The following is an 11,204-nucleotide window of genomic DNA, read 5'->3' as shown; positions in this document are numbered from 1 at the left end:
GCAGTGGGGTGGGGAAAAAAGATAAAAAGGGGTTGGGCAATTTTTTCTATTTATTTGAAATTTGATTTTTTTCTTAATTATTAGAAATTGGTTATTTATTAATTTATATTTTTTATTTTCTTTAAAAACTTAACTTTTTTCTTTTATTTAATAGATTATTTTTCAATAAAAATAAAAATGTTTATCTTTAATATATAAAATATATATTATTAGTCATCATATCCAACAAAAAATATATTATTCTACCCTTCATAATTTTTATACATTTAACAACCCAAACTTTTCAATTAATCTTATTTCATGTTTTTATATCTGTTTAATTAATCAATTACTTATGCTTATAAAAAAAAAAAAAAATGTCTATCTTTAATATATATTATTATTTTTCATAACTATAAATATTATAATTGATTTTTTGTTATAATTTCAAGTTAATACATATCCATCATTTTCATGCATATATATTCACATTCACCCCATAAAATTAGAAGTTTAAATCAATCACTCAATCGAGTCCTTGCTGCAATAAATTATAAATGGCACATTAAATTAATTAGAGTATCAACTAAACCACATATCAAACACCCACCTCAATAGTAGCTTGAATTGCATAATTTACCTCAATCTTTTAATTTCATATGATCATATACTGTATATACTTTAGTACGTGACAACCCAAAAGAATAAAAGTGTTCCAAAGAGGACAAGACAACTGCATGTATGGTCTAAAGATTATGTTATTCAGTAATCAAATACTGGTTGTAGGGTCTTTTTTTGATATTAATTAATTTAATCAAGTTTAATTAGTCTAGAGTTATTATTAGAAGTTGGAGCAGTATTAAGATTAAGTATTGCTAGGTATGATTAGGAATATTACTCATTACGAAATTAGGATACTATACCATTAGAATCCTTTTAAGATTAGGAATTATGATAACTTGTAAGTCTATATAAGAAACCTAAACCATGGATTATCATTATATTTTTATTGGATTAAGATATATCCTAATATGCTAAAATGGGTTCTTTTTTTCTTTTCTTTTTCAAAATTAAGAGTAAATTGGGTGCAAAGATCATTGGTGGAGCTGCTAAACATTGATGAAATAATTTTTTTTTTAATAAAAAAAAAAAGACCAAAGAAAAACCCATTTTAAAAAAAATTGGGTTCTATGGGATTCGAACCCATGCACTCTTCTTTCAACTCTACCCGCAAAAAACTCAAGCAAACTAGCTTATTTATTTTTTCTTCCTTACTAATTATATATATTTATTTTGTTTGATATATCTATCTAAAAATACAAACTCACAGCTTAAAGTGTGAAGGAAACAATTGCGTTTTAGAGTGTATTTGTCCCCTCTCCCTGCTTCTTCTCCTTCTTGAGTTTTATTTTTCTTCTTTCAAGATTTGGTTTTCCCAATTCAATTTTACAAAGAAAAGAAGAGATCAAAGGCGGCTCACTTCACCCAATTCAAATTTTCCCTTTTTTCGTTGTAACACCGAAGAAAATTAGGAGAATCAAAGGAGAGTTTATAAGGATATTCCCTTTTTCGCCCAATTCAATTTTTCTCTTTTTCCCTTCTTGTAACCATGGTTGAATCAATTTGTTTTTGTAATTTCATCTTTGATGTGAACGTGCAATACATACATTAATATTTAACATGTGATCCAAATATTAAATCTATAACATTGAAGCCGAAAATGTCAATATTTGTATTTAGATTGAATTTCATTTGTATTCTTTCATCATTAAAGCCGAAAATGGTACATAATATTTACATTTATAAAATTATTAATGATTTTGTATTTTTTACAATTTTTGGGCCTTTTCGAGTTTTTAAAAATAAAAATTAACGGAGACCATATTATATTTTTTTTAGCATATTTTTGTCACAAAATATCACATTTAATTTGACTCAAATAATTTGTCACAATACCTCCATTATAACATTTATAAATGATATTTTTTTTATTTTTTTGTTGGTAATGATAAATAATTCTTTTGTGACAAATTAGTTTGTAATTATAGCATGTATTATTAAATATAGTGACTAAAGTTTTTGATGACAAATATATTTGCCACGATAGACAATTTATCTCGGTGCATAAATTTTGACTCAAACATTTTGTCATTAATACCTCTATTTCAGCATATATTATGACAATTTTTTTTTTTTTTTGTAATAATAAATAAATTCTTTTGTGACAAAATAATTTGTAGCTACAGCATGTATAACTAAATATAGTGACTAAAATATTTTATGAAAAAATATGTTTGCCACAATAAACAATTTACCTAGGTGCCAAAATTTTGTGATGAAATATTATGATTAAAATGTTTTTCTTCACTACATTTATTATGAGTCTCTTTATTGTGATAAAATATTATGACAATATATTTTTTAGTCACTGTATATTCTCTTTGTCATGCTTAATGTGATGTTTCTTTATTTTTTTCATAATAACTATATTACTCATGACAAAATAACATTTGATAAAATTAATTTTGTCACAATGTAATATATTTCTTATAGTGTATAAGACATAAATCTGAAGCCTTTGATAAATTCAAAGAATTCAGGAGTGAAGTACATAATATGTTGGGCAAGAGTATTAAAGCTCTTTGGTTGGATCGAGGAGGTGAACACTTGAGCTCCAGGTTTTCTGAATATCAGAAGGAGTGTGGGATAGTTTCACAACTCACCCCTCCGTATACACCCCAACATAATGGTGTGTTTGAAAGGAGAAATAGGGCTTTACTTGATATGATTAGGTCCATAATGAGTTTTGGTGATTTACTCGCATCATTCTGGGGTTATGCCTTAGAGACTGTGACTCGCATAATTAACTGTGTGCCATCAAAGTTTGTAGATAAGATTCTATATGAACTATGGAATGGGCAAAAGGCCAACTTGTCTTATCTAAAGATTTGAGGTTGCAAAGCTTATGTCAAGAAATTGACTTCGAACAAGTTGAGCCCAAAAGTCTAATAAATGTATATTTGTAGGCTATCTTAAGGAGACCAAAGAATATTATTTTTATGACCTAGAAGAGTGCAAAGTTTTTGTCGCTCGTATTGGTGTCTTCTTAGAGAAGGAATTTCTTCTAAGAGGTACTAATGGGAGAAAAGTATAACTCGATGAAATTCTAGAACCACATGATACATTAGATGAAAGACGGGATGGTGTGCCACAAGAAGTTGTTAAACATCGTGAGGAGGTTACTCCACAATCTGTGGATCAAAGTGAACCACCTCAAGTAACATAGGAGCTACGTAGGTCTAGAAGAGTACGTCATGAACCCAATAGATATGGTCTTCTCGTGACTAAGATAGCAACGTATTGGTTTACAAGGACAATGAACCTAGAACCTACGATGATGCTATATTGGATCCAGATTTTGTTAAATGGTTTGAAGCCATGAAATTCGAGATGGACTCCATGTACCAGAACCAAGTGTGGTCTCTAGTGGATCCACCTAAAGGGGTAAAACCATAGGGTGTAAATTGGTCTTCAAGAAGAAGATTGACATGGATGGCAATGTGTCTACTTATAAGGCACGGCTGGTTGCCAAAGTTTTCAAACAAATTCATGGCATTGACTATAAGAAACCTTTTTACCTGTTGCCTTGATTAAGTCTATTCGGATTATGCTTACAATTGCTGTGTATCACGACTATGAGATTTGGTAGATGGATGTCAAAACAGCTTCCTGAATGGAAATCTTGAAGAAGATGTGTATATGACACAATCCAATGGTTTCGTTCTTGATGGACAAGCTGATAAGATATGCAAGTTGCAAAGGTCCATTTATGGACTCAAGCAAGCTTCAAGGAGTTGGAACATTCATTTTGACGAAGTCGTAAAAGAATTTGGTTTCATCAAGAACGAAGGTGAGCCCTGTGTTTACAAGAAAGTAAATGGGAGCGTAGTGGTATTCTTGGTGTTGTATGTCGATGACATACTTCTAATCGGGAATGATATACTAAACTTGCAGTCGGTAAAAACTTGGTTATCCAAGTGAATCTCCATGAAAGACTCAGAAGAAACATCCTACATCCTCGGAATAAAGATCTATCATGATAGATCGCGTAGGTTGCTTGGCCTAAGTCAGAGTACATATATAGACAAGGTACTTAAGAGATTTAGTATGGAAGAATCCAAGAAGGGATTTCTTCTTATGTCACATGGTGTCTATCTCTCTAAGGATATGTGTCCTAAAACACATGATGAGAGAGATAGAATGAAGAGGATATCATATGCGTTAGCAATCTAATCCATCATGTATGCCATGTTATGTACTTGGGTTGATGTCTCATATGCATTAAGCACTTGTAGTAGATATCAATCGGATCCAGGTGAGCGATACTGAATAGCTGTCAAGAACATCCTTAAGTACCTAAAAAGGACTAAGGATATATTTTTGGTTTATGGAGGAGAAGATGAGCTCATTGTAAGATGATATAGTGATGCTAGTTTCCAAACGGATAAAGATGATTATCGCTCGCAGTCTGGGTTTGTATTTTGTCTCAATAGAGCTACAATGAGCTAGAAGAGCTCCAAGCAAAGCACTGTAGCAAACTTTACAATGGAGGCTGAGTATATCGCATTATCCTATGTGGCCAATGAGGGGTCTAGATTAAGAAGTTCGTCACCGAACTTGGTATGGTTTCCACGATTGTTGATCCAATAGATGTATATTGCAACAATAATGGAGCAATAGCTCAAGTAAAGGAACCATGGTCTCACCAGAAGTCCAGACCCATACTTAGGCGATTTCATCTCATCAAAGAAATGGTTGAGAGGAAAAATGTGTAGATTTGCAAAGTACATACTGATGACAATCTTGCAGATCCACTAACTAAGCCTTTGTCGTAGCAGAAGCATGAAAATCACTTAAGGTCATTCGATATTAAATATTTGAGTGATTGCCTATAGTGCAAGTGGGAGATTGCTAGAGTAGATGCTTAGAGCCAATCCATTTTGTAAATGTTGAATCTTCTAATAAGGGCATTTACATAATCTCATAGTGCAATTAAATTTGCTGAGGTTGCTGCCTCTATTTAATTTCATATAGAAATTAAATTAGTGAGATTTTATATTTAAATATATATCAATGTATATATATTTTATATTTAAATATTTAAATATAATACATATTATTTTATATTAATATTTATTAATATTAATTTTGATAACATGGAATTCAAATTTAATTTTTAAATTTGAATTGAAATGCTTTGTTTGGTATTGGAATATTGCTAATCTTAGTATGGAATAAGTAGATTGCTATTCCATATTAGATTAGGTTTTTAGTGTGCACTATTTAAGTGCAACTAAAAATTAAATGAGTAATACTATGCTTACTCACCATCTTACTAACAATCTTACTATCCTTTGTAAATATAACGCATAGTACGGATATCATGTACAATTTTAACAAAGATAGTAAGGCGGTTAGTATAACTCGTGAGTAAGCATAGTATTTTTCATCTGAAAATATATTGTAAATTCATATCACTGCTTCTTCATCTTCATAATGTACAAATTATCAAAAATATAGAATCCGAACAAACAAGCAAAACGAAAATAAACCCTGAATTAAAAAAAAAAAAGGTGTCGAGGTGGAAAAACAAAATTAAAATAAAACTTTTGAACCATGAAAAGAAAGAAAAAAACAAAATTTCTTCTTCAATTTCAAATGGTTTGGTGACAAAGAAGTTGACAAAATGGGCCAGTTGAGATTGACGTTTATAAATATACAATAATAATATATCTATTTTATTTTTATTTATTTAATAAATTATATATCTTCAGGGGCCAAATTTACACTTGTCATTGTTTTATTTGTTTTAATTGATTCTTATCCTCAAGAAGATCATGGGCCAGAGCTGCTTCTTTTAGGTTTGCTTGATCCACGTCTTTCCAATATTGCCATTGATTTTCCAATATTCTGTCTCCAGCCTCCACTCTCCTACACTATAAATATCCTTACAAACTACATGCTTTGATATTCTTCAGATCACTAGAGCTTCATTTCCTTTCAAGTTGCTATTCTTGTTTTTTATTTGTGTGAATCTTAAGAAAATTATGGGGCGCCGCAGCAACTCATCAAGAATTGAGCGAAATATGAAGGAGAGAAATCGAAGAATGCACATGAAAGATCACCTTCGCCGGCTTGCTTGTGTCATTCCTCCTCAAACCTCCAAGGTTAATTAATTCTCTTTAACAAAATATTATTCTTATTCTACATTCATATTCTTCTATCTAGCGTGAAATAATGCTGTTTGTATATTTTTGTAGTTATCAGTACTTGAAATATTGAATAAAGCCACAAATTATATAAAGCAGTTGCAAGAGAATAAAGAACGTCTTAAAAGAAGGAAAGCGCAGTTGAAAGGAGAGGAAACAACATGTAATACTAGTACTTATAACATGACTGTAATCCCAGAGTTACGTACGATAATGAACATCAAACATTTTGATGATTCGACTTTGGAAGTGAATTTGATTAGTGGGTTGGATAAAAACTTCATGTTATATGAAATAATAAGTGTGCTTCAGGAAGAAGCAGCCGAAGTTATTCATGCTTCACAGATTCGTGCCGATGATAAATTCATCTTCATAATTAGGTCCAAGGTATTGAATTGTGTTTGTTGCATTTATCAACTATTTGCTTTATATAAAACTAGTTGGTTATGCTAAAAACTTTTCAATATTATTGATTGCAGGCCATAAGTACCAGAGTTGGTTTTGAAACTTCAAGGATTGATGAGAAACTGAGGGAACTGGTTCTCTGAATATTTCAGAACATGGTTTTACTTCGGCTAGATCATAGTCATGAAGAAATTAATTAGATTTATATATCAACAAATAAAATAGTACCTAGCATCATTCGTCATGTATTTGTCATATCTTATACAAACTAAGATTATAAAGTTCAATTCTAGTTGCAATTAAAGTTCATTTTATTAATATTGTTTAATTGATAATATTGAGAAAGCAAGTATATGGAGAGACAAAATAAATGGGTTTAATTGTCATGCAAGAACAATCTATATAAATAATGCTCGTCATATGAAAACTTTTAAAATAGGAAATACTTTTTATCTTTTGAAATATAGGATAATAAGAGTTAAAAAAAAGGGCAGATAATCACAAACTTTTTCGCCAATGATAATCCTATATAAAGAATGATCATCATATGAAAACTCTTATTTTGGGTGGCCATACAAGAGAAAATCATGTTTTATAATGGGGTAATTATACTTTTACAATTATTTTATGGGACGCCACATGCTGGCTTGGGGGGGCCTGCATGCGGCTCAGCCTCTACCCCACTTCAAATCCTGGCTCCGCCTAGCAATTTCTCTTGCTAGAGAGAAGATGACACCATATATCTTTTATCTTCTCGGCATTCTTCAAAATAACTTTTTACTGTATGAATCAAGATTTCTTTTTTGTCGACAAATAATTCTTGACTAATATTATTGAAAAAGATTCTCACAGCTCAAACATAAAATTAATGCAAGCAACTAAAAAGAAAGAAAATCAAACACTAGAATTTCAAAGTGGTTCAGTCCAATCAATTTAGCCTATATCTACTATCCACTCAAATAATCCATTAAACAAAAGCTTACAATTGAACAATTTTTAGAAGAGAAAACGTACAAACTCCTTACACTATCCTAAAAATCTCAATTACACCCTTAATAATAGTTCACAATTACTATTCTTTTGGTACCTATTTTATACTTTTTGAGATATTTTAAAAACCTAATCTACTAGTCTATTTAGAGAGGATAGTTCCCTTACAACTCCTGTTCCCAAACCATATGAGATTCAAGTATCCCAACAATTATACCATCTCATGTAATATAAACATTAGAAACATTTGGATGGCCTTCTTGACTTTATAGTTCTTGGACTCTATATATAAAAAAAGGTAAGTCATTAACTTGATCACCAACCCTATCAAATGTATAAATAAATTTAGGGAGATTATCAATAAGGTACAATATTCATGAAATGATAGAAAAATGAACAAATTTCAAATTCATCAAAAAAAAAAAAAAAAAAAAAAAAAAAAAGGGATAATTAGTAGTCAATGCTAAGATATAGTTATATAAGATTGTTTTTTTTTTTAAATCTTTCTTTCAATTTAAAATTTAAAAATGCATTGAAAAATAAATAAAAGAGAAAAAGAAAGATATAGTATTTACTTTTATTAACTGATATTTCTTTGTACTATTTGGTTGGATTAGAGTTATTTTATACAAAAAAATAAGTCATATAGTAATGATCAATAATATAAAGTAATAAAACATAAAATAATGAATATAAATTTAGAAAATCGACATAAAAATAAATAACATGACAATAACTATAACATTTTGTATATAATAGTTTTATATAAACTTTGTATGTTTAACTAATAAAATAATGGTTATAATTCACAAAAAGGGTATAGTTAACAGATACAACGCTAAACAACTTTGAATGAAAATTAAACTTGAATCTTTAATTCAAGAGGCACCACCACGTCTACAGATGAGTGGCTAAAACTAAAAAAGTTTATTTTTTTTGTGTCGTACCTTGTTGAATAAAAAAGTCTAAGCTTCAACTCAAGCAAAGCTCACAAGAACGACAATCCCTATTGTCGTATTTGTCTTCCTACTATGTTCCTAATACGAAGTCATATTAGAGCAGTCAAGAAGGAAATGTTTCAAGAAAGCACCAGCTTACTCACGTGTTCTTCATGATTCTGGAGAGCAACTTGCAGCGCAACTTGCAGCAGAGAAGCTGGTTTTTCTAATGAGATCGAATGATAAAAAAGATGTAGCTACATTACCTCAGCTTTTAACACAGAAGGGAAAATGACAAATTCGGCTTCATTTTCAACACTGAAAAACACACTTCCTACTATCACAGTGAAATTAGGAGAGAAGAATTACGCTTACTGGAAGTCTCAAGTCTTTCTGGTGTTAAAGGCGTACGAATTGGAAGGTTTTGTTACAGGTGAAAAACCTTGTCCTCGTACTTTTATTGTCTGTGAAATTGATGAACCAAAACGCATAGTCAATCCAGAACATGTAATGTGGAAAAAGTTTGATCAATTGTTGTTTAGTTAGTTAATATCCTCCATTTCAGAAACATTGTTCAGACATGTTGCTAATTGTGAAACAGCCTATGATATATGACATACATTAGAAATGCACTTCCTAACAGATTCTAAGGCTAGGATTCTACTCCTAAGAAATCAATTACAGACCACTAGGAAAGACAACTCCAATATAAACGATTATGTGTTGAAAATGACTGAGATTACTGACTCTTTAACCACCACTGGTGTGGTTATGACTGATGAAGAATTGCTACTATACATTCTTGATAGACTTGGATCTGAATATGATGCAATGGTAGCTACATTAACTTCCAAGAGTAGTGAAGTGTCGTTGCAGGAAGCACAATTATTTTTTGCACAAGCACGAAATGAGGCTGGAAAAACAACAATCTACCCACATAGGTTTTCATGAGGTTGCTGCTTTCATAGCAGATAAACAACCTTCCAACTCACAACCGGTCATGTCAATAATGAATACCTCATATCAACAGACAAATAACCTTCACATTCTTATTCTCCAAACCAAAATGAACCTAAAAATCCCTACTAGTTTATTCAAAACTTCCAGCCTTACAATCCAAACTTTGGGAGAGTTAGAGGTAGACGTAAAAACTTCTACAAACCAAGACTTTACTGTTAGTTATGTGGAAAGAGTAGACACATGGCTCTTCAATGCTATCATCGCTTTGACACTTCTTTCCAAGGTAATCAAAATCACAGACCTTAGTTTGGACTGGATTATAACAATTCACAGCAAAATACACAATCCATGGTTCATGCACAAGTCTTCTTTGCAAACACTCAGCTCGACTACTCTAGCTACTGTCCAACTCAGTCCTTCCAGACCTCTTCTCTAATAATACATCATCAACAACCTTTTCAGAACAATGTACTTGTGAATTCCTCATCTTCTCATCCCAATCTGTCACAACAACATTATGGAAATTCAGGGGAAAATTTGTTGAAAAAGCACTCTGGAACAACACAACCTAACCAGATAACAACACCTCTAATAGTTTCATATCCAAATTGGTTCATTGACTCAGGTTCCACTCATCACATAACACATGATCTCCAGAATCTCTCACTCAAGAGTCAATATATTGGATCTGAATCACTACAAGTTGGAAATGAGCAGTGTCTTGACATCTCCCATACAGGTTTGGCTATTTTACCTTCATCTTGTGTAAACTACTCAATTCAGCTTAAAAACATACTTTGTGTCCCACAAGTGACTAAGAATCTACTTAGCATTTCTAAAATTACAAGAGATAACAATTCATCTAGTTGAATTCTCTGATGATGGTTGTGTTATTAAGGACAAGACTTCTCAGGTTGTTCTTCTTAGAGGCTCAATGAACAATGGTCTATACCAACTTGACATCCCAAATGGAAATGGTGTTTGTCAACAAGGAATGTCTCTCTCTTCAGAATATCCTCAGTCACAACTGTCGCAAGCTACAACCACTTTTGTGAATTCTTTTCATTGGCTGCATTCTGGTTTCTCATGCTCAAATAATTCTTTTGGTTATCAACTTTCTAGTAGTGTATCTGTTGTAATAGGAAATAAAAGTCAAACTCCATAATCTGATAGTGAAGGATATCTATGGCATAGGAGATTAGGCCACCCACATTTATCTGTTCTTAAGTCTCTTGTACCTAAGATGAATGTAAAAGACACTATTATCAATAAAATTCGATTTTGTGAAGCCTGTCAATATGGAAAACTTAATAAAAAATCTTTCATTTCCTCCACTTCTCAAGCAAATAAACCTTCTGAACTAGTGTTTATGTTTGGGGACCTACCCCATCACTTTAGCCACCGGATTCAGGTATTATTTGATCCTTGTTGATGATCGTACTAGATACTCCTGGATTTACCCTCTCAAGCTCAAATCAGAGGTAGATTCAATTGTCCAACAATTCACACAGCTGGTAACATAACAATTTGACAATAAAATTGAAGTTTTTCAGTCTAATTGGGGAGGAGAATTCAGACCTCTAGCTCTTTTCTTTGCCCAACAAGGCATCCGTTTTAGACACCCATGTCTTCATACACATCAACAAAATGGTCGAATTGAGTG

General features: G+C 31.5%; 1 protein-coding gene across 1 annotated transcript; it reads left to right on the top strand.

Annotated features, from left to right (window-relative positions):
* The first annotated feature begins 5,940 nt into the window (after positions 1-5,940).
* LOC116121072 (transcription factor bHLH168-like) lies at positions 5,941-6,897 on the top strand. Its single transcript, XM_031407017.1, has 3 exons — positions 5,941-6,206; positions 6,300-6,635; positions 6,728-6,897. The coding sequence occupies exons 1-3, from the start codon at positions 6,087-6,089 to the stop codon at positions 6,794-6,796; spliced, it is 525 nt and encodes a 174-aa protein (XP_031262877.1). The 5' UTR covers positions 5,941-6,086; the 3' UTR covers positions 6,797-6,897.
* Positions 6,898-11,204: the final 4,307 nt, after the last annotated feature.

The sequence above is a fragment of the Pistacia vera genome, unplaced genomic scaffold (genome assembly GCF_008641045.1).
Source record: "Pistacia vera cultivar Batoury unplaced genomic scaffold, PisVer_v2 Contig96, whole genome shotgun sequence".
In the NCBI taxonomy this organism is placed as follows: domain Eukaryota; kingdom Viridiplantae; phylum Streptophyta; class Magnoliopsida; order Sapindales; family Anacardiaceae; genus Pistacia; species Pistacia vera.
This window is presented reverse-complemented; position numbering and strand designations above follow the sequence as displayed.

Excerpts from the sequence above, each read along its gene's own strand:
- LOC116121072 (XM_031407017.1), top strand. The coding sequence starts at position 6,087 with ATGGGGCGCCGCAGCAACTCATCAAGAATTGAGCGAAATATGAAGGAG. Across the intron at positions 6,207-6,299 it reads TTCCTCCTCAAACCTCCAAG|TTATCAGTACTTGAAATATT; the intron begins GTTAATTAATTC and ends ATATTTTTGTAG. Across the intron at positions 6,636-6,727 it reads TCTTCATAATTAGGTCCAAG|GCCATAAGTACCAGAGTTGG; the intron begins GTATTGAATTGT and ends TATTGATTGCAG.